This window comes from Neovison vison, chromosome 13, assembly GCF_020171115.1.
Source record: "Neovison vison isolate M4711 chromosome 13, ASM_NN_V1, whole genome shotgun sequence".
NCBI lineage: Eukaryota > Metazoa > Chordata > Mammalia > Carnivora > Mustelidae > Neogale > Neogale vison.
In genome coordinates, this window is record NC_058103.1 from 85,879,393 (window position 1) to 85,902,644 (window position 23,252).

Here is a 23,252-nt window from a genome sequence, read left to right on the forward strand (position 1 = left end):
GGATCGAGCCCCACATCGGGCTCTCTGCTTAGCGGGGAGCCTGCTTCCTCCTCTCTGCCTGCCTCTCTGCCTACTTGTGATCAGTGTCTGTTGAATAAATAAATAAAATCTTAAAAAAAAAAAATTAAGGAAGACACAAAACCACCTGAAGGCTGAGGACCTTCACAGTTATAGGGTCCCTTGTGGTTTACAGAGCAATTCCCCTTCATAGGATTTTATAGGTGGGGAAACGGTCTCAGAACAGTGCAACCTGTGCACCATCACTGTTGACTAGAATGCTAGTACTAGCGCTTAGATCTTTGAGATCAGGATCCAGGCTTTTACCCCGTCATAGTAGGAAATTGTGCAAAGGAGGCTCCTGGGTAGCTCAGATGGTTAAGCATGCCTTTGGCTCAGGTCATGATCCCAGGGTCCTAGGATTGAGCGAGCCGCTCATCAGGCTCCCTGCTCAGTGGAGAGCCCGCTTTGCCCTCTCCCTCTGCTGCTTCCCACTGCTCACGCTCTCTGCTCTCTCTGTCAAATAAATAAATAAAATCTTAAAAAAAAATTGTGCAAAGGGTTAAGACAGACAGTGGAGTTGTATGAGGTGAACCTAAAGACTCATGTTTCTGAGGGTTTGAGGATTTCTGGAGGTTCAGCCTTTCAGTCACAAAGGTACGGAAAAGACACAAACAATGGTGAGTAATGATGCCTTACTTGGGGCAGTTTAAAAGAGCACTTGCTGGGGCGCCTGGGTGGCTCAGTCAGTTAAGCTGAAGCGTCTGCCTTCGGCTCAGGTCATGATCCCAGAGCCCTGGGATCGACCCCAGCACCCCAGCATCTGGCTCCTTGCTCATCAGGGAGTCTGCTCCCCCATCCCCCCTGCCCCTCCTCCCTGCTTGTGTTCTCTCTCCTCTCAAATAAATAAAATCTTAAAAAAAAAAAAAAAAAAGAGCACTTCCTATGTGTTATTACACATGCCCACACCCCACCCCCAATGAACCACTCACTCCATTGCTCCTGATGTGAGAACTAGAAAAACCTAGAAGCCTGAGCAGGATGTCTGGGGTATGGTTGCCCCTTTTTTCACCTCCTGCCTGAGAAGGGTAGGGGGCACTTTCTCCCCTACCTTGGGAATCCAGACAGCCCTGGGAGGGGTGCTCACAAGGCTCTTCCAGGAAGCTTAGGGACCCTGCTGCCCACATGGCCTGCCCTTCCCTCCTTCAGCATCCTGGGGTCTGATGTGGGAGTGGCCAGACGGGCTTTAGGATGACAGTGTCTAGCAAGCTGCTGGACTCCGCTATAAGGGGTGGTCTGGCAGAAGTGACATGGTCTTAGTCCACAGCTCTAGCTGTGGCAGGCTGAACAAGCCATGGACTGCTCAGGGTCACGGCTGCTGTGGCTTGAAGCAGCATCTAAGTACCTCCTGTCAGTCAAGGAAACATCTGGCTAGAGGCATCTTCCGAGGCTTGGTAACAGTAGTTGAGAAGACTGGGTCCTAGTGGCTCCACCAGAGGCCCGGAGCCCTCAAGGCCGGTGCTTCTGGGTCAGTGCTGCTGGTGAGTGGGCCCAGAAGCATGGTGCGGGTCTGAATTCAAGGTTCCCCATTATGCAGTGTGGGAAGGAGGGACAGGCCCTAGGGTCTCAGGAGCACCTGGGGGTGAGACCACATAGCTAGGTCGAGGAAAGATTGGGGAGCCTGCAAGACCAAACTCAGGGCAGCCCCCAAGTCATTCACTGGGAAGGACTCCCCATAGGAGAAACTTACAGAGGTATCAGTGGGTACCCAGAGGCGCTTCAGCGACTGGATTTGGTCAGGGCTGGCTTCCAGGCGCTGGTGTGCCCTGGCTGGGTGAGTTTAGGAACGTCCTGACTGACCACAAGAGACAAGAGCTAGATATTGAGAGGTTATCTCTTTATTGATCTTTATCTCTTGTCCCCATTTAACCACAGGCCCCCTCTCCCAACCCCGCTGTCTCACTGTCACATTTCAGGAACCATTCTTTGCTCCAACTCGGGGTCCCAGGCAGCTTTTCTGCCATCCTTGCCCCTGTCACTGCCAGCTTCAAGATGCGAATGTCACCGCCCCACCTAGTTGCTTAGAGCTAGTTTCTCCCCTAGTTCCCCCAGGTGAGCTCCAGGCTCTCCCTCCCTTCTCTGCTCACCTTACCAGGCCAGGTCAGATGTTCTATGACTCTTTCCTCCCTCCCTGCTCCAAGGCACTGACAGGACTTGGCTGTTTTCATCCTGTGGGCCTGTGGCGGGCAAGGACCCACACAAACAGTGCAACAAGGCACACACCAGCAGCAGAGTGATGGTGACAGTGGGTACCACGGAACCTCAGAAAGGCATGCAGGTGTGGTGGGCGCCAGCCACCAGCGAGTACCTCTAAGTGTGGAGCAGGGGGAGATGGGTGGTGACCCTGGTGTCTGAAGTTCTAAAGTCAGGGGACAGAAGGCCTCAGGTGACCACATTGTTGTAGGGTATATTCCACAACCCTGTGTGGCCCTAGCGACTTTGTCCCTTCTTCCAGTGGAACCAGGGTCGGAGGTAATGGTCGCCACTGAATTAGCCCAGTACCTAGGAGCCTGTTGCTTGCCACTGGAGAGCCCCTAACCAGCTGCGGCGCCAAGCGGTGGCTGGAGCACACCACCACCCCTCATCTCCATTAAGCCTCCTAAGATAAGTGTAAAATCTAATCTGGTGTACGGATCTAGTCTCCCCATCTTTTCAAAATCAACCACAGTCTCTTAAGTCCCTCAGATAAATTCTGGAGCCGCTTTTGTCACCAACCTGTGCCCCAGGCGAGCAGCGCGAGGACCAAAGAGCGAGGGCCACGGACTCCGCGCCCGCTTCTGTAGGATCTCAGCTTACCGACCTGCGGAGGCCGAAGGCTCGGAGAACCACCTGTCGCGGGCGCACGGCGTCTTCCTCTCTGCCGTCTTCTCCCTTGGTCGCGGGGAGCCGCTTTACATCCTAGCTGGGCAGCAGGGAGAGGACGCCTGTCCCGGAGCGAGCGGAGCGAGTGGGATGAGGCGGCTCAAGCTCACCGGGGCTAGGGCCGGGCAGACCGAGGTCGCGCCTCGAGGTCCAGACCCTCGCGCTGTGAGGGGAGCGTCCCGGGCCCCGCCGAATTTGGCGCCCGCTGCCCTGAGTTTGGTCTCGCTGCCCGAGGCTCGTCTGCCTCGGAGAATCTTGGGTCGCTGAGGAGCACGCGGCGACGGAGGGGGCCGCAGGGGTCTCGGGGTCACGGCGCTGGACGCAAGGCGGCAGGGGTGGCAGGGGTGGCGGGGGTGGCGGGGTACGTGCTGGCCTCAGCGTGGTCAGCGCCCGCCCCCAGCAATCCGCGTTGGGGTCCCAAGCTTCTTGCTGCCGGCGCGCCCACACAAGCTCTTCGTCCGGTCCTTGGGCTCCCGGTCTCCGGGCCCTGCCTGGAGTCCGTTCCCTTACTCGACGGTCCTCACTCGGTGGCTGGCGCGCCGCAGGCCCGGTAGCCGCACGCCGCCTAGCTAGAGCCCCGGGCAGGAGGCGGCCCGAGGAGGAGGGCAGGTCCACCTGCGGCGCGGGGACCGAGGCCGGCTTTAGGTCTCACCTGAGAAACTGGAGAACCGCTCGGCGGCGCCCGGGAGCAGCGAGAAAGGCAGCGCCGCAGGTGAGGGCGGGGGAGGCGGGGTGGGGGGAGGTGGGCGTGCTCCCCGTCCCCGGTGCGGGCCATCACGCTGTCGCCCCGCAGACGGAGGGGGTGGCTGGACGTCGCGGGGCCCATTTTCCGCAGGCCGGCCGCTCCTCGCAGGAGGGGGCGGAATGTGGCCGGGGCTGCGCGGAGGCCTGGGGTACGCTGCGCGGGGCCGCACCCGGGTAGGTGCGCTCTCAGGGGAGCTCAGGGGCTCCCAGGGTGAAGTGTCATTGGAACCTTAGAACATACCCTCTGAAGGATAGGTGGGGAAGGGGTTGAGCCCCGCTCAGGGCCCCAGGACAAGTAGAGTTAAGAGCTCTTGGAAAAGGGGCGCCTGGGTGGCTCAGTGGGTTAAAGCCTCTGCCTTTGGCTGGGTCATGATCTCAGGGTCTTGGGATCGAGCCCCGCATCGGGCTGTCTCTGCTCAGTGGGGAGCCTGCTTTCTCCTCTCTCTCTCTCTCTCTCTGCCTGCCTCTCTGTCTACTTGTGGTCTCTGTCTGTCAAATAAATGAATAAAATCTAAAAAAAAAAAAAAAAAAGAGCTCTTGGAAAAGAGATTAAGTAGATGATCTTGGGCGGCTGTGTGGGTTAAGTGCCTGACTCTTGGCTTCAGCTCAGGTCCTGATCTTAAGGATCATGACACTGAGCCCCACATTAGGCTCCACACTCAGTGTGGAGTCTGCTTAGGATTCTGCCCCTCCCGACTGGTGAGCGCGTGCACGCCCACTCTCTCTCTCATAAATCTTTTAAAAAAGAGAGGGGTTAGGGCGCCTGGGTGGCTCAGTGGGTTAAGCCGCTGCCTTCAGCTCGGGTCATGATCTCAGGGTCCTGGGATCGAGTTCTGCTTCAGGCTCTCTGCTCAGCAGGGAGCCTGCTTCCCTCTCTATCTCTCTCTGCCTGCCTCTCCATCTACTTGTGATCTCTCTCTGTCAAATAAATAAATAAAATAGAAAAGAGAGGGGTGGAGGGATGGATGAGCCTGGTGGTGGATATTAAGGAGGGCACTTATTGCATGGCGCTCTGGGTGTGGACAGCAACAATGAATCTTAGAACACTGAAAAAATTAAATTTAAAAAATCTTTTAGGGACGCCTGGGTGGCTCAGTTGGTTAAGCAGCTGCCTTCGGCTCAGGTCATGATCCCAGCGTCCTGGGATCGAGTCCCACATCGGGCTCCTTGCTCGGCAGGGAGCCTGCTTCTCCCTCTGCCTGCCTCTCTGTCTGCCTGTGCTCGCTCTTTCTCCCTCTCTCTCTGACAAATAAATAAATAAAATTTTAAAAAAAATCTTTTAAAAAAGAAAAGAGATCAAGTAAGCTGCAAATCACACAAGCAGACAGGATTCCCTAGATTTTCATTTAAATCTGGGCCTTTTTATTTTTTTTTAATCACAGCAGGTCTCCTTGCTCTACAGCAGTCCCAGGAACTTAGAGCTGGCTGAATTAGCAAACTGAGCAGAGAGGCAGAAAGGCCTGGATAATTTATTCTTTTTTTTTTTTTTTTTTTGAGAGAGAGAGAGAGAGAGGAGGGGCTGCTGAGGGCAGATAGAGAATCTTATGCAGGCTCCACTCCCAGCACAGAGCGTGTGGTGGGTCTTGCCTGGGGGCTCCACCTGGGTCTTCATTTCAGCACCCTAAGATCATGACCTGAGCCGAAATCAAGAGACCAAGTGTGGAGCAGGGGGAGGTGGGTGGTGATCCCGGTGCCTGAGGTTCTATACCTAATACCCTCTATACCTGAGGTTCAATACCCAACTGACTGAGCCACACAGGTGCCCCAGGCAGGGGTAATTTAAGTTAATAGTTCTCAAAGTGTGGTTTCTGAACCAGTAACATTAGTACCACCTAAGAAATGGTTAGACATCCAAGTTCTCAGTCCCTCTCCAACTTACTGAATCAGAAACTCTAAGGAAAACTCCTAGCCTTCTGTGTTTTAATCAGTCCTCTGGGTGATTTTAATACACTCCAGAGTTTGGAAATCACTGGAGTAAAGAGCGAAAGCCTTTGAGTCTGTCTAAGCCATCCTGTTCAGAAGTACTTTATACACATCTTCTCCATTCTCACAAAAATGGAACATGTGGATTGGGCCTGGCCCATTCTGTAGCTGAGGACATGAAGTCAGAGGATTTCAGGCAGACAAGGAGGTTGTCCCAGCCAGCCTGAGCCAGGCCTTCAGGCTCCTGCTGATGACTCCCACCCACCTGTCTGGCTCCTGGCTCCCACTTCGGAGTGGGGAGCACCTATGTTGTAATGCTAGCGTAGAAAGGGCCACACTAGTTGCACCTGGAGACAACAGCTTCCCCCCATTCATAAACTCACTTCCCATTTGTGTGCTGCTTCCTCCCCCCATTTTGTAGACAAACGCTCTATCACTTTTCAATTTCCAGGGGGTGATGCCTCAGAGAGTGATATCCTCTGGGTTGATGGGGAAGATGGGTTATCTCTCATACACCCCTGCCATGAACCCTACGTATAGCCTCTGGCAGGTATTGGCCCCTAACCCTCCTGTCCCCCACCTCTCAGCCTGGCCTAACCTTATTCCTCAATCCCAGAACCCACTCCCATTTGAGCCACCAGCTCTATGCTGTGAACTATCTGTTTCTTGCACACACAGGAGTCCTCGAGAATTAGGCTGTCAGTTGTGATGCCAGTATGGGGCATTCTGGGGTACTTTCCTACTCAGGCTCAACCTGTGAGCTCAAGGATCCCAGAAGAGGAAGTATGCAGGCTTGACAGAAGTCCTCCAGACCCTCCCCCCACCTCTTAAATGCCAGGTACTGCTCATTGTTCTAAAGTCCAGGACCAGGGGCGCCTGGGTGGCTCAGTTGTTAAGCATCTGCCCTCTGCTCAGGTCATGATCCCAGGGTCCTGGAGTCGAACCCCTCATCGGGCTCCCTGCTGCTCGGGAAGCCTGCTTCTCCCTCTCCCACTCCCCCTGCTTGTGTTTCCTCTCTCGCTGTGTCTCTGTCAAATAAATAAAATCTTAAAATAAAATAAAGTCCAGGACTAGAATTCACCATGTGGCTGGAAAAGTGTGTCTGTCTGCCACCCTCACCCTGCAATATGCATTCTTTTACTCAGTCATGGAGAACCATGGAGAAGTAGAGATCCGATCGCACCTCAGGTCTGGTCATTGCCTTTTGAAAGACTGCCAATGGCAGGCAGGGCTCTGGTTAGCCAAATGCATGCCTTTGTCCACAGTCAGGACTCCTGGGGCCATGGGCTGGGAGGAGCAGAGAAATGGGAGAAATGATTGGTGTGTGCCAGGCACCATTCCCAGGGCTGGGCAGGAGATTGGAGATTCATCAGCATATGCTTTGCCTTCAAGGAGCATGTAGACTAGTGGTCTAGTGTGGAGGGGTGATACCTATCTATCTACCTACCTATTTTTCTATCTAGATATGAATCTAGATTTATTTATTTTTTTAGATTCTGTTTATTTATTAGAGGGGGTAGAGAACACACATGAGAGAGAGCAAGAGAAGGGGGGAGAGGGATGCCTGGGTGGCTCAGTGGGTTAAGCCTCTGCCTTCAACTCCGGTCATGATCTCAGGGTCCTGGGATCGAGCCCCAAATCAGGCTCTCTGCTCAGCAGGGAGCCTGCTTCCCCCTTTCTTTCTCTCTGCCTGCCTCTCTGCCTACTTGTGATCTCTGTCTGTCAAATAAATAAATAAAATCTTAAAGAAAAAAAAAAAAGAGCAGAGGGAGAGGGAGAAGACTCCCTGCTGAGCAGGGAGCCCAGTGCAGGGTTCTGTCCCAGGACCCTGGGATCATGACCTGAGCTGAAGGCAGACTCTTAACCCATGGAGTCACCCAGGCACTCAGATATGTATCTAGATTTAGATATAGATATCTATTAACGTGACAATTGCCATGGGAGACTTAAAATGTTTTACGGTTTCTCAGGAGGGAAAGGTTGCTTTTATCTAGGATCAGTGGGGAAAAAAATATCATGAAAAAGTTAACACTTGGGCTGAATCTTGTGGTATGGGTAAAATTTGGGGAAGAGGACAGAGAGGAACTTCCCACTCTGTCCCAAAGACAGAGAGGTGTCTTTCTCCCTAGACCTGCCCACTCTACCAGGCCCTCTGGTTCTGTTGGTGACTGTCATTGTGACCTCTACACTGAGCCTCCTTATGGTGTGTGGGGTCCTGATTCCGGGTAAGGAACATCCAGGAGGCATGGCTGATTCAAAGCTGCCCACCTCTTCACTGAGCTGTGTGTGGGGTCCCAGGGACAGAAATGGCTGATTTCAAGATCCCTCCTTCCAGCATGGGTTCCCCTGGGATTCTAAGTATAGATGCAGCTGTGCAGGCCCAGGGAAGACGTTTGCCTTAATGGGTGTCTGGAGAGATGTCCTGGGTGGAGGGGTGGCAAAGCAGGTGGGCCAGATGAGTAGGTAGAGAGTTTGCCCTTCTTCCTCAGTGAACCATAAGAAGTGTCAGGGCCTGTGGGGGACAAGGCTGCCAGGCCCTGAGCTTGAGCTGAGCAATCCTTGAACCTCCATCATCAGGACAGCCCTCAACCCCTACTATTGCTAGGCCGGGTATGGCTAGGCCCAGCCCTGGCCTGCCCCCAGGGCCTACAGAAGTTTCCCCAGGCAATGTCAGCCTGCTTGGTTAAGTTCTTTCCCTCCTCTGAGAATCTATGCCCTCTGAATCTTTCCCACTCCCATCCCGTGCCCTGCTGTGCTAAATTATGGTTCATAGAGAGCATCAGGCCCCAAACCTCTGTGTGGAGGAGACAGAGGTCAGAGAAATTCCAAAAGGCAGAGTAACCTGTCCAAAGTCAGCTGTCATCCCCAATTCTGGGATGGCGGGGACCCTATGATTTGGAGCAAGGGTTGCCTCTACCCAGGATGTCTGCAAGGACATAAGGAAAACCCCATCATAGACCCCCACCTCCACCCTGAGCCCATACCTTCTCTCTCTTCTGCCCTGGTTCTGTGCCAGCCAACGTCGCCTCAATAGGGCTTGTACTTGGGGAGATGCTGAAAGACTTGAGTCCTCAGATAGGGCCACCTGGGCATGTAGGGGATGGCAAGAAGGGAAAGTAGGCACTAGCCCCTCTAGGACCATTCCCCAGGCCCATCCACCCACACCCTTCCAACCTGTTTTCCTACAGAGCCCTGGGCCATGGTGCCTTTGGAAAAGTCCATGAGGAACTGGTAATTGGCCTTCCTGGGGACCCCAACCCCCTGAGGGTGGCTGTCAAGGTGAGAGGGGTGGAACTTCTGGAACAGTTGCTGGAGCTAGGGTCAGCCCACTCTCCTGAAGTGTCTGGGGGAGCCCAGGATCCATCTTCCTCCCCAGACCCTGCCAGAACTCTGCTCTGGTCAGGATGAGCTGATTTCCTCACGGAGGGCTCACCATCGGGTGCGCCTAGGGCTAGCAGCCGGGGCGGAGAGTGGGAGCAGAACTCCCTCTCAGGACAGCTACTCTTCACCCTGGGGTAAGAGGTAGCAGGCCTAGTGATACAGAGCCTGTCTCCAGTTTTGTGGAACCTACAGCCTGGTTCCCTCCCTGCTGGCAGCTCGGATATGTGCATTCCCACCCAGCAAGTTCAGCCATCAGAACACTGTATGCTGTGTGGGGCTCCGCCTCTGGACTGCCCCTCGCCTAATTCTGTTCCAGCTGATGTCTGGAGAGGATGTAAGGAGTGTCCTGAGGAACAGCCAGCCACACTTGCTAAGACCCTTCTCCCAGCCCACTAAGCCCATCTATACACCCTGTCTGAAGAGTGGGTGATGGGCAGGGCACCTGGGTAGCTCAGTGGGTTAAGCATCTGCCTTCAGCTTGGGTCATGATCCCAGGGTCCTAGAATCGAATCTCATGTTGGGTTCCCTGCTTAGCAGGGAGTCTACTTCTCCCTCTGTACCTTCCTCCCCCAACTCCTGCTCATGCTCTCTTTCTCTCTCTAGAAATAAAAATTTTAAAAAATAATAATAAAGACCCTGTCCTTGTGTCCTAAAACACACATGGACTAATGCACTCGGCCCTACCCAGGGCCAGCCATTACCTCTGGCCATGCGTGACCTGCTCCATCTGGCCCAAGACAGAGGCCTGGTCTGCCACTACCTGGAAGAAAATCACTTCATCCACATTTTGGGAGTGATCCTAACTCACAGGGTGTGGGGGAGTGGCTCAACCCTCTCCCCAAGGAACTGCTCTTCCATATAACTTTAATGGAAACAGATCAGGGCAAGAGCTTCTGAGTTCTGGCGGTGGTTTTGCCTGCAAGAATGTTGCCGCCAGGAGCTGCCTGCTGAACTGTACTGGGCCCAGCTGAGTGGCCAAGATTGGAGACTTTGGGATGGCAAGAGATATCTACAGGTGTGGGGTCTGGGGAGGTGGGGAAGGCTGCTGCTCCAAGGGAGTTTACGGGCCCTCTGGTGGCACTTGAGAAGCTCATGGTGCTCCTCCTCCCTACCCGAAGAGCTGCTTATTACAGAGAGGGCTGCTGGGCAGGTGGATGCCCTAGAGGCCTTCTTGGAGGGCATCTTCACATCCAAGACAGACTCCTGGTGATAACCCACCCAACCCCCTCTCTACCCTTGGGCCATCTCATATGAGGGAAAGGGGGGGCTGTGCCTGATGGGCTTCATTCAGTTTCCTCCACTCATGATGCAGATCTTTGGGGGGTACTGCTCTGGGAAGTCTTATTAGGCTACATCCCCTAGCCTGGGTGCACCAACCCGGACATGCTGTATTTTGTTGCTGGAGGTGGACGGATGAGCCCTCTCCAGGGCTCTCCAGGGCCTGTGTGAATGTGGAGTGTTGTCCAGAGAGAAAGGTCCTTCACAGCCATGGGTGGGATGAACTCCTGCCTCTACCCAGTGTTGGCAGCACCAGCCTGAGCTCCACCCCAGTTTTGCTGGCATCTTGAAGCATCTCAGATACCGTATTCAGGTGTGGCCCCTGACCCACCTTGACCATGTTGATCTTGAGGGTCAGGAGGGCAGTCACGGAACAACACTGTGGTCCCCTGCTCTCCTGCCCCGCCATTACAGGACCCTGATGTGCCGAATTCACCACTGCCAATGGAGCTGGGGCCCATCCTGGAGCAGGAAGGGACTTCTGGGTTGGAGAGCAGGTCTTTGGAGGGCCTAAGAGCCCCACAGGCCTAGAAACTGAATCTGGAGAGCTTAAAATGCTAGGGAGGGAGGCTCCTTGACCCCTGCCTGCCCTCTAGTCTCAAAACCCCCCAATCTAAGGACTTCCAACCTCAGAGGGTATTCCAAATGAATCCAGAGGAATCCCCCTATGGCTCTTGGGCCCCAAGGGGCCCTGAAGGTTAGGACTCAGGCGCTGTTGGTAACAGTGATTTCTCCCTGCACTCTTCCTCAGGCTTTTAGGGAGCTTGTTATTCCAGTAGCCTCTGTCCCCTGGAGTCTGTGCTATGTGTCTGGGCCTGTCGCAGGCCAGCCTGGCACCACTGGACCCTCCATCCTGGAAACCAGCTCAGGCTTCCTGGAGACGAGCTTGGCCACTCCCAGCCTTTGATCTTTGGGACCAGAGGTTGAAACTGCCTCCTGCAGGAAGCCTTCTCTGGATTACCTTTCCCCCATGAGCATTCTTCACCTGGGCAGCCCCGAGTCCTACAAATGCCTCCAGTAAAAAGCTCTTCTCAAACCCTCCAGTGATCTGAGTGGACATAAGGGATGCCAGAGAAGTGAGAAAGAGACCAGAGGAAGGAGGGGAGGAGGCCTGAGTCACCAAAGCTGGTGTTTTTGAGTTTTATTGGGAAAGGCTGTCCATTGTAGTGTGGGAGGTTAGACCAATAGATCTAGTGCCTGCGAAATAAAATTCGTTATCTGGCCTCTCTAAAGAGATATACAGCCCCCTCAGAAGAGCTGGGCCCAGGAAGGAGCCCATTGTCCCAGCCACCCCTCCCCCACCCCACCCCCCACCCCCTGTTAATTAGTGCCATCGTTTCTGGGAACTCTGGGTCTTGTATGGGGGACAGCCCCCAGCGCGTGCAGTGCGTCCCTTGGCACCTGGCCCTGCAGAACAGTGTAAACCGCCCCGCACCGCGGGGTTTCAGTCTCTCGCTGGCATGCATGGCGGGGACCCAGCCGAAGGTCTGTTAGAATGGGGGCTCAGCCTCATCTCTCTGCCAGACTGGCCAGGATGCTAATGAGATTGTCCAGCCCCAGCAAATAGCCGTCCTCGCGGTTGCCCTCCTCCCAGGGCCGCCGGTGGTCCAGGGTCTGGCCGTCGGGGAGGGGCGTGGTCTTGCCGAAGTCGATGAGCCACACACCCGCTCGATGGCAGTGATCGTGCACGAAGAGTAGCGAGCTGCCGATCACCTGCCGAGCCCCACATGGTCAAGTCGCAGCTCTTTCCTGGAGAAGATCCCCATCCCATTCCCGCTGTAGCCCTCACAGACCACAGGCCCCGCACCTGGTCCTACCCCCTCTTACCTCGTGCCTCCTGAAGAACTCAGAGACCTCCAGGGTGTCGCGAATCTGCTGCAGGCGGTTCAGATACCTCCTCTGGAGAGGGCAGGATAGGGTAGGAGGGCAGATTTAACCAAATACTAATCGAGCCTCTGCTAGCATCAGGGACCACGATGCATGCTTGGCTTGGAGGATACCATGGTAAGGAAGACATAAGCCCCCGGGTGCGATAAATGCTACGATGGGGGTGACAGGTGAGGGCACCAGACCGGATGACCTAGGGGGCACCCGTCCGTTTCAGGTTCCCCAACAACTCAGGGTTCTAGAATCCGGCGCTCACCAGCACTTCCGCGTCCCCTTGCACAAACTCCTCGAAGACGCGAATCACCTGCTCCCGGCTTCTCGTGGTCTTAAAGTCGGTACTGCAGGAGCCGTCGGCTTTCTGAAGGAAGTGGGACAGGAAGTGTCAGTGTTCCCGTGCCTCTCCTCTGCTCGAGGGGAGAGGATCCGGCTAGAGTGGCTGTACCTCCCAGGGCGTGGGCTGCCGGGGAAGGCGGGAAGGCGGGAAGGCCGCCAGAGGAGGCCTCGTGGAGGACAGACCGCGGTGGGGTTAGGGCAGGGCGCTGCAGAGCAAAGCGGGCCTGGCCCACCTTGATGCCTTCGATGCGGAAGCCAAGCGTGGTGCTGGAGCTGATGCCTTCTCGCCACTGCATGTAGCGTGGCTTGGTAACCGCGCGCTGCGCGTGCTCCTCCTCGGTTGGAGCCGCAGGGTCTACCGCCAGCATCTTCTTGTACATGTCCTTCCGCAGCTTGGGCCGCTCGCGGGCTTTGGTCAGCTCCTCTTCCAGGTAAGTCCTGCGGAGGGGCAGGCAGGTGGGGCGTAAGGGAACGCAGACCTGGACCCCGTCCCGCGCGGTTCCGGGCACCCGGGAGAGCGCTTCTCCCCGCCCTGTGCCCCCGCCCGGACAGGCAGGGCACGTGTACCTGACGCCCATCTTGCAGTCCAGGACGCAGGGCCCATCGAAGCCGTCGAGCAGGTCCTGCAACTGCAAGTAGCTCTCGCCATCGCGCTCCACCACGCCGTGGAAGGCGGGCACACAGCCGCGCAGCGCGTCCGCCATGAGTCGCGCCAGGCAATAGCGCTCCGGCTCCGAGCTGCGCTTCAGGATCAGCCCGCTGGTGCCAGCCGCCTTGAAACTCCCTGCGGACTGGCACCAGTTAGCGCTGCCCGGTCCCTTCCTTTCCCGGACACCCGCCCGCCCCGCCGGCGCCTGCCCTGTGCTCACCCGTGTGCCCAGCCAGCTGCACCCAGGCGTAACGCCTCTTGAAAGGGCTCATGACCGGCAGATTCACCATGGTCCGGATCTTCTGCCAGTGGCTTTTCTGAAAGCGACAGGGTCCCGGCGTGCACGTTGGCATCTCAGCAATGCACAAGCTTTCCCTCCCTTGGTGTAGGGTCTCCTCCTGCCCCAGCCCACCGCAAGCAGCTAGGGCCCCATGATTCATTCAATCACTCGCTCACTCAAGGAAAGTGTATTGTGAGCCTGTGCAAAGGGTACTGAGACGGGCACAGGGTGATGGCAGACATCCAGCTTCTCCATTTCCTGCGGAAAAGAGCTCTGGACTTAATGTCAGAAGGTTTTCACCCCAGGTCTGCTCTCCAGCTGTGTGGGTAGGTTACTAAAGTGTTCTGTCAAGGATTTAGAACTTTCCTGAGCGTGAGAATCACCTGATGGTCACCCATGTTCAAAAAATGCAGACACTCAGGTCTGCCTCAGGGAAATTCTGAGTAGGTCTGGGTGAAATTAAAAAAAAATTGCATTTCTAACAATGCCTCAGGAGATTCTGGGGCCTGAGAATTCTCTGAGGGTCGGTTTCTTCATCTGTAAAATGGGGAAATAATCACTCTCACTGGGTTGTTATGAGTAGTAAATGAGGCTTTAGTGTGACAGGCTCCCACCCCTGTGCCTCCCTCACGGACGCCTTTTGAAGCAGAAGCTGGACAAATCTGGATATTGTTTCATTGATTTTGGACCAGTGGTTACTCTCATTTAGAGAGACAAACATGGAAACAAATCTTTGCAAAGGCCCAGAGCAGAGAGGCTAGCCTGGCAAGGCCTGGGAAAAGAATGACTGGGGACTTCCCAAGACCCTCTTGCTGTTCCTGGAGGCCATCTCCCTCCCCACCAGTTGGCTAGGGCCAGGCTACCCTTGGTCTTCTTCTTCTTCTTCTTCTTCTTTTTTTTTTTAAAGATTTTATTTATTTATTTATTTGACAGACAGAGATCACAAGTACACACAGAGGCAGTCAGAGAGAGAGAGAGGGAAGCAGGCTCCCCGCTGAGCAGAGAGCCCCATGTGGGGGATCTCACGACCTGAGCCAAAGGCAGAGGCTTTAACCCACTGAGCCACCCAGGCGCCCCTACCCTTGGTCTTCTTAATCCAGAGAGCCTGTCATCTCATATGAAACTGTGGAGGAAATGGAGAGTTTGGTGTACTGCTTGTCTCACAAACATTGCTTCTGGCCTCCACCCAATCCTGAGAGGCTCTCAGACTCTGGACCTTTCCTTTTCTCACCCAAGACTCATCAGTCCTGTGCCCAACCTCTGAAGTACACAGGTTCACTCCACGCTGTGTCTGCTGCCTCCTCCCAGGGGTGCTTGTCTAAGAGAAGTTATGTATGCATTTGCAAGAGTTAAAGGACTGGAACTCAACTTAGAAATCCAGCCTCCCTGATCAGAGGAAGGTGAATGAGAGAGGGAAAACAGGTACAGTGGCCTAAGCAAGGTAAGGCTGTTGACCAGAAAGCCCCTTCCCATGGGGAGGCGGTGGGGGTTAGTGACAGAGCACTGGAATCTGGTGGCTCTGTCACTTTTTAGCTGAGTGAACCCAAGTGAAAATTTCATCCGTGTGAGCCTGTTTCCTCTGGGAGGATAAGAACTGCTGCCATAACACGAGCCACCATTTACTGACCGCCTACTGCCTGCCAGGCGCTTCTCATCTTCCATCAGAAAGCATTGCTCCTGTTTTCCTACTGAAGTTCCTACATGGCACACTAGGGTGTGATCACATGTCCAACCTCCAGGGATCTGGGGGTGTAGCCAGAAGCAGCCCACTGGAAGCATGACATCTCTTTCAAACTCCCTTTTTTCCTCTTTAAATACATACAAGGTTTGCATTCTGCTGCATAATAAATCCAAGTTTTATTATAAAACTCTCCCACCTCCAAATCCTCAAGTAAAATTCCAGGAAGATGTATGTGCCATGTGTATTCAGTGGCGCCGTCTTATACCCTCTTCCCCCACTTGTGATTTTCAAATCGAGCACATGAACATCAAGTGCCTGCTGTGGTAATATTATTGCCATTTTACAGAAGGAAGTCAAGGCCTGGAGGAGTTCACATCCCCTCACTCCCCGCCTTCAAGCAGCCCAGCCTCTGGCTGAAGTTCTCTCCCAGCCCAACCTCCTCCCCATGTTCCGATTACCCTGGCAGTTTCTGGAATCCATGCTACCGCCCAAACTCCCTTTGGGGGTCAAATGGGACTCTGGGTGAGAAAGAGCTTTGAAGGGGGTGCCTGGGGGTGGCTGAATTGGGTAAGTGTCTGACTCCTAATTTCAGCTCAGGTCATGATCTCAGGGTCAGGAGATCCAGCCCTTCTTTCTCTTTGGGCTCTGTGCTGAGCATGAAGCCTGCTTGGGACTCTCTCTCTCTCTCCTTCTCCCTCTGCCCCTCCCAGCTGGTGCTTTTCTTAAAATAAAACAGAATAGGGGCACCTGGGTAGCTCAGTTATTATGCCTCTGCCTTTGGAGAGGGATAGAGTCCTACATCAGTATTTAATAAATTTAATAAATTGTTTTATTTAATAATAAAAACAAAAAATAAATTTAATAAATTATTATTATTTTTTAAAATAAAATAGCTCTGTATAAGTTGAAGCAATTTGCAGCCACAAGGTGGTGTGTCTGCTCTTTCGGGACACACTGAGATCTGCCTGGGGACCCCCTCTGTTGGATGGATACCTCTGTGTTCATCCAAAAGAATGGGTTTAATGCTAAGGTTTCAGGCAGCTTTAGGGGCCCACTGGCAGAATTCTGGGGTCAGTGGGGCCCAAATGTCCTTAGAGGGACCTTCAGTTGTTCTGTAGTTACCCCAGTGGAAAAGCGAGACAGCCCTGGGTGAGGTGCAAAGGGAGAACTGCACCGTCCTTTCTTCTGGGATCTTGAAGGAACAGTGAGTGGAGCCAGAAGATGGGAACTGGGGTCAGTAGAAGAGGATTTAGTTCCTGCAACTATGGCTGGTTCCAGCCCTGCAAATTACAAAGGGCTTTCATCTGAGCCCCTCCCCGCAAGCCACCCCTTGAGGTTGGGAGGACAGGATTTAGCTTCCCTGCCAGCAAATGGATATGGCCAAACCTGGAAGGAGTTTATGCAAGCATCAATGAACTCACCACCACCCATCTTAGGGAGCTACCTCCTCCAGGGAACAGAATGCAGATAAAAATGCATGTATCCAAAAAGGCTCTTGAAGAGTCATTCTTCAGTGGGTGGGGATTTTGGCATACGAACAACAGCAGGGAAGATATTTTTGAGCAGGTAAGGCTTTTATTGTATGGATATCAGAAAGCAGATTTGTTATGTTACAGAGTGAAATTTAGCTGGAAAGAGGGCCAAAGACCCGACCTCCTGCTGAGCCTAGTCTGGGAAACCGACTCACAGCCAAAGGCATCTTGGCATCTTGGGGCCAAAAACCCAGGAGAGCTGACTATGTGAGTCTTTGAGGAAGTCTCAGGGGCCCCTTCTGGTCTCCACCCTTGGGGCTGCACAGGGGAGCATCTCTCTCTGGGAAGGGCACCGCTAGACACTACCCTCCAACGCTCCTTTAGCCAAGCTTTTGGAAGGAAGGCCTGAGGACTCCTTAAATCACACCGGATACTTAGTGTATCTTCTGCTGGAATGGACCCTGGTCCCTATACCTCCTGACTCCCACTCCTACCTCTAACCACTCCATCTCTGGCTGAAGCCCTCTCCCAGCCCAACACCCTCCTCATGTTCCCATTGCCCTATCAAATCAGCACTCCCTGTGGTGGTGGGGTAGTGAGAGCAATCAGTTTAAATTTATAAAATGATTTGCACTAAGGTATAAGTGACCCACGACTTCACCCTCCCAGGGGCATTTGCTTTTTAAAAAGGAAGTCTGTTAACCTAAATTCAGCTCTATAATTAGTGAAAAGTGAAGTGTGGGAGTTCTGGGTCCAGGACAGGATGGCATCGAGGTCTCCTTACCTATCCTGGAGCCCTGAAAGAAGAGAACCAAGGGAAGGGGAGCCAAACACCCTGTCTTCTGCTACACCAACACCCCAACATTGTTTTTTAAGAGGCAGACAAGGCCAAAGAATACAGTCCTGCCAGCTGCTGTTGGGGATAGGTCCCCAACTCCTCTCCTGAAGTGTCTGGGTTTCCCCAGCCCACAACTTTCTCCTCTAGGAGAAGAGAGGCCCCAGGAGGGATGCAGGTTGCCCAGTCCTAACTACCTTGGGGGGGGCAGTGGAGAGGGAGCCCAGCCCCAGGCTCTGGACAGAATGTGCGGTGCTTCTAGGAGACGGAGCCTCTGTCTTGAGTGAACCCAAGCAAGACATAACTCAAGACACCATGTGCCACGTGTGACTGTGTGCCAGGCAGAGGCAAGGCAGAGCCTTCTCGGTGGCTTTTCGCTCTGAGCTAGCACGTTAGGTGCCTAGGCCCGAGTGTGAGTGTAAGGGGCTGGCCAGCCCGCAGCTCCCAGGGCTGCTGCATGACCCTTCTCCCAGGCACATCCTTTACCGCCCTCCCACGGCCTCCGGTTTCTGATCGGGGAAGCCCTAAAGGCAACCTGGGCGGCGCTCTGTGCCTCTCCCGGACGGCAGCGAGGCAAAGTCCGCGCCGGGCCCTTCCACGCGGACGCAGGCAGCCTCTGTCAACAGCTACTGGCTTATCTGCCACCGCCGTGGCTGTTTGCCTTCGGGGAGGCCCCGGCGGGCTGGGGGTTGGGAAGGCCTGGGAGCCGCAGCCTTGGAGCTGGAAGGGCCCTCAGCAGCCATCTGCTCCAGCTCCTGGCCACGCCGGAAGACCGCGGAACTTGGGGAGGGAGAGATCAGCCGAAGACGCCCGGGGCACAGCTGCTGACTGGTCCCCGAAGTCTTGACCCCAGCCGGGCTGCCTACGTTGTAGGCAGGCTTGGGCCGCGGGAGCTGCTCCGACTGGGGGCGGAAGAGGGAAGCGGGGGCGGGAGGGAGGGCTGCGATCCTGGCGTACTTTCTTCTGCACCCGCTTCTCGGCTTGTCAGAGATTGGACCAGGGCAGTGGTCCACCCAGACCTACTGCTCCACATTTCGGAGGAGGTGGGAAAGGAGTCCTCTCACTGCCCCACATTCCACCGCCCTGGAAATCCCTCGGTGGCACCCGCATCCCTGTAGGAGCCGGGGTTGTACTAGGAATGATCACGGATCAGGGGTATCCTTAGCTCCAGAGGAGAAGAGAGGGACTCCCAGCACCCTACACCTGCGGGTGGCGCGCGCGCGCGTTCCTGCTCTAGAAGACCTTTTTCCCTTGTATCCCTTAAAAATCACGCTGCCCTCTGGGTAATGTAAGTTTCAGCGGGTAACTGAGTCAGATAACTGCAAGTCGTTACAGGGGCTCCTCCGCCTCGTCCAGTCCGACAGAGCTGTGAAGCCCGGGTTCAGCAGGCGGACACCGCGTCTCAGGGCTCTCCGCACCGCGCCCAGGCCACCCCCGCGTGCGTCCGCAGCTCTCACCGCCCTTCTGGGTGGGCCGGGAGCCACCAGAGCCTGCGGGGCGCCCTTCGCCTCTCCCTCCGCTCCAGGGACACTTGCATAACGTGGATCTGGAGCAACTCCTTCACCCTGACCGCGGGTAGTTATTTAAAATATTTGGCCTTGGTTAAAAAGAGGGGACAAGATGGCTATCCCAGGCGCTGTACACCCCTAAGGGGCAGGCACTGGGAATGACTCCGCTGCACCCTGACCGGGGTTATCCGGGGGTCAAACCTTGCCCCGAACAGCGAGGTTACCAGAGGCGGCGATTAGCAGGAGGATCCCCCTGCTTTCAGCCTCAGTTTACCTTCTCCCGGCTTTAATTAGGAGCAGTAAAGCGGGGAAGGGCTGCGTTCCACTCTCTGCTGGAGCCCCCAACCCCGAGCCCCCCCCTTCTCTGAGTCCACGCCTCGTGCGGGCGCGGGGAGCAGACGGCGGCAGCTCCCGAGCAGAGCCTGGAGCGCCGCTCCACTCCCACTCAGGAGAGGGAAACCGTGGCAACGGCGGGGGTGGGGCCGCCGCGCGGAAGAGGGGGCGGGGAAGGAGGGAGACTCGTTCGCCCCTCTCTCTCCGAGAGTTCGCCGGGCAAGTCCAAGCCCCTCCGATCTCTCCAGCCCCACTTCCCGGCTCGCAAGTCACGATCTGCACCTCCGCCCCACCTGGTGCCCACGGCAGGTCGCAGACTCCTCCCGCCTCTCCTTCTTAGACGCCCTAGGGCCCGGGCCGAGACCCGCCGATGGAAGCCCGGAGAAAACTGCCAAGGCAGGAGGTCGGCCCGGCGCCTCCCTGCGACCCCAGTGCCCCCGCTAAGAAGTGAGGGTCAGACCTTGGCGGAGGGAGCTGAGAGCCGGGGTCAGTCCTCCGCCAGCTCCGAGCTGGGTCGGCTGTGCGCAGCCCCCGCGCCCCGCGCTGGCCCCGCCCCCGCGGCCCATACCTGACCCACGTCCTCGCTGGCTTCCAGCTGCACGTTGCCGCGGCTTCGGCTCTCGCTGTCGCTCAGCAGATCGTCCTCTGAGTCCTCGGGCAGCGACGAGGAGCCAGTGGAGGAGAGCGACGAGGTGGAGAGGCGGCGCGGCTGCTGCAGGTGCGAGGAGCCCCCGGCCGGGAGCCAGCCACCAGCCGGCTCCGGCGGCCCGGGGCTGGCCGGGGGCACGTCCGGCTCCTCAGCTGTCACAGTCAGCTGCGGGATCACCGGGGCAGGGGGAGCCCGCGGAAGCCCGTTAGGGACCTGTCCCCCACGCCTCTTGGCCCCGCGGGCCCGGGGCTCCCCTGCGGCGGCGGCGGCAGCGACCGCCGCGCAGCGCGCCTCGAAGAGCAGGCGCAGCTCCCCGACACTCCGGCGCGGGGCCCGCTCCAGCCCCGGGCTGCAGGGCGCCGCGCCTCCCGGCCGCGCCATGCTCGTCGGGCCCCCGGGCAGGGTCATTTCCCCGCAAGCGAGCCGCAGCGGAGCCCACCAGCCCGCGCCGCGGCGAGGACTAGAGACGCTCGGCGCCCCCGGCGCGAGACTGCCCCGAGGCGGAGCCTGCGCGGCCTGCCCTCCTGGGCCCCGCCTCGGCCGCGCCCCCCGCCCACTCCTTTCACTTTCAGAGAAAGCGCGGGCCTCCAAGGGCCCTTGCCCCGCGGGGAAGCTCCTTGTCGCTCCTCCAGGTGGCTGGGAAATCCAGACCTTGCGGACTCAAAGCAGGGGCCTGCCTCGCGCGGGCCCCCTGTGCCCGCCCTCGAGGAGACGGGAGGGGTCGCCCCGCCTCCGGGCCCCACGGTCTTAGAGATGGTCCCGCTCTCTCTCTCCCGCCCCGTCCCTCCGGCTCCTTTCCGCGTTCCATCCATCCCAGGGCGAAGGCTTCCAGGTTTCCGGGCTTTCCTACGCTCCCGGGGCCCCTTCTGCGCTGAATGCAAGGCCATCAGCTTCCCGAAGAAGCCTCACCCCAAGGCGTGTGCCTAAGTGAGGACTCTGTCCCGGGAACGACCTGAGGACTCTTTCCCCCAAGCTCCCTACTCCCCAGCGGGCAGAGAACAAGGTCAGGGGGCGGGGCCTGAGTCTCTCCGGGTGTCCCGGCGGAGTCCTGGGCAGCATCCTTTGGCTACTGGCGGGCGGGGGCGCCCAGCCCTTCTTCCTCCTTCCCCTATGGAGTTCAGAAGCTTGGAGTCCGCTGTGTGACCATAAAAGCAAGTTGTCTCACCTCCTTGAACTACTGCTTCTCCTCCTCAGGGCTGTTGTCCACCTCACGGGATTGCTGTGAGAATACAATCAAATGAAAAGATGTAAAATCTAGAAAACCCTGGAATAGTTTTAGTGTGGGTGGTAGAAAGAGCCAGTCTCAGGTTGGTCACACTCTAGATGTGATCTTAAGCAGTCTCTTCCCTTTGTAGATTTAGGAGAACCTCCCCTGACCCGGAGCTATGGCTGTGATGGGAGAAGAGAACCCTGCTGCTGGTCAAGGGTTTCACACACTGCGATGTGCTCATGGTGGCATTGGGATGCTCAGGTCTTCAGACACTTGACAAGTTAGTGGTCAGCTAACTGCAAGGCTGCTTTGAGTCAAAGTTTGTATTTCACGATATTTCTTGTCTTCCCCCAAATGCCACTGGTGCAGATCCCTCCTCAGGTGGCCAGTGCCTGTTGGGCGCCCTGTGGCAGGGTGTCCCAGAAGGACTGCTTCTGATACTGATGGAGACCAAAAGGAGACACTTTCCTTTGCTTATCTCCTCTCAGCCAGATTCAAGGATGGCCCAGGAGGAGAGAAAAGGAGAGTTCAGAGAGAGAATGGAAAGCTCCAACAGAGAAGAAAGGAGAAGATCTTGGGGGAATTGATGAAGAAAGTCAAAGTGTAGAAGGATGAGTGGAGGGGAAGGAGGGAATGCAGGAGTGAAAGAAAGAAGGAAATACAGGAGTTTGAGTATTAAGGTCCTCTGGAAAGGGTCTAGGAAATCACATGGCGACCTCCTCTGGGACACGGAGTTCTCTGGGAGCCTGGGTGTGTGGGAGGGGTGTAATCTAGAGCTTAAGCCCAGAAGCAACCATGTCTCCTGTATTCACCTCCTCCCTCTTTGGAGGCTACCCTGGTCTTCAGTAGGACCTTCCTACTGGGTCAGGGCAAGGGAAGACTGGGGGCAAATCCAGGGTGGAGGGAGCCAGCAAGGATGTTTTGTGCACCTGTCAAAGTTGTTTGCCAGTCAATGTGTGGACAGTACTGGAGGCACAAACAAGGCCGGAGATGTATCTCTGTCCTGGCTACCAAGAGAAAACTCAGGGGCAACTCCTTTTCTTCTTGTACCAGGCACTTGTCCTAAGCCCAGCAACCAAAGAAGAGCTCTTTGCCGGGGCGCCTGGGTGGCTCAGTGGGTTAAGCCACTGCCTTCAGCTCAGGTCATGATCCCAGAGTTCTGGGATCGAGTCCCACATCGGGCTCTCTGCTCAGCAGGGAGCCTACTTCCTCCTCTCTCTCTCTCTGCCTGCCTCTCTGCCTACATGTAATCTCTCTCTGTCAAATAAATAAATAAAAAATCTTAAAAAAAAAAAAAAAAAGAAGAGCTCTTTGCCATACTGAGGAGGTATCCTACAGTGGAAAGGTGAGGGAAAACCTGGGAAAAGGTATTCAAATGAGAGTGCATTTCACAGATTTTAGAGTGGGAAAGGCCTTTAGATGCACCCTATTCTTCTCAAAATACAGGATAAGTAACAAAGGAGTTAGATGGCTCAATACCAGCAGGTTAAAATCTTTGCACAGGGCCACAGAGCTAGTTGGTGGAAAAGCCAGAGAGTGTCTTGGCTAGGTCCCCTAAGTTCTATTCCTGTGCCATGCCTACTTTCTTTTATTAGCATCTTGTAGTTCAGTCTCTAGTTCCTTATCCAAGGAAGGGAGAGTCTGCCTCTACCTCCCACAGGCAGAAGGTAGAAGGCAGAAGGGACACCCGTTGGAGGACAAGGTGAGGGGGCTCTCTTGTCCTCTTAGTTGAGCCAGGAATGACCTTTCACAACCTGGAATCCTGTTGTTTGTGCCTCAGTTTCCACAGTCTTTGAGGCTGTGAGTAAATGACTCTGCGAAGAACGAAGAACGTAGAAGGCTGTGGAGAAAATCAGACTACTATGTAGTTGGAGGAATGGCCTCTTCAGAGCTGTAAAAATGGAAAACGGGGACGGGGGCAGAGAGGAATGTTTCAAGGTTTCGATGGTCATGAGGTGGCTGATCTGAGAAAAGCCATTGGTGTCCGACCGCTTTATCCACAAGGCCAGCTATATGTATCTGAGGAAAAAAATAATCTTTTTTCTTGTTCTCCATCTCAGTTCATGGATCCTCCTGTACCACCACCACCCCACACCCCAGGCCTGCTCCCTGGAGTATCAGAGTCTTTGCTCCTCCCCATGGCCTTCAGGATTTATCAGGCCTGGGAGCT

The 23,252-nt window shown here is 55.6% G+C and overlaps 2 protein-coding genes across 2 annotated transcripts; one reads left to right on the top strand and one right to left on the bottom strand.

Moving 5' to 3' along the window:
• The first annotated feature begins 1,248 nt into the window (after positions 1–1,248).
• LTK (leukocyte receptor tyrosine kinase) lies at positions 1,249–9,363 on the top strand. Its single transcript, XM_044232369.1, is given in 19 exon segments — positions 1,249–1,291; positions 1,974–2,043; positions 2,045–2,109; positions 2,199–2,335; positions 2,513–2,529; positions 2,784–3,014; positions 3,154–3,280; positions 3,493–3,631; positions 3,713–3,744; positions 3,746–3,837; positions 4,343–4,362; positions 6,038–6,136; positions 6,732–6,833; positions 7,716–7,868; positions 8,076–8,220; positions 8,222–8,268; positions 8,777–8,865; positions 8,963–9,101; positions 9,284–9,363. Coding segments are annotated over 19 exon segments (1,827 nt in total).
• A 2,204-nt stretch (positions 9,364–11,567) lies between these two features.
• ITPKA (inositol-trisphosphate 3-kinase A) lies at positions 11,568–20,280 on the bottom strand. The gene is made up of 7 exons (XM_044229911.1): positions 19,792–20,280; positions 13,335–13,431; positions 13,033–13,249; positions 12,699–12,903; positions 12,389–12,490; positions 12,073–12,144; positions 11,568–11,958 (listed from the first exon to the last, which is right to left on the bottom strand). Exons 1-7 carry the CDS (start codon positions 20,278–20,280, stop codon positions 11,755–11,757), a joined length of 1,386 nt encoding a protein of 461 aa, XP_044085846.1. The 3' UTR covers positions 11,568–11,754.
• Positions 20,281–23,252: the final 2,972 nt, after the last annotated feature.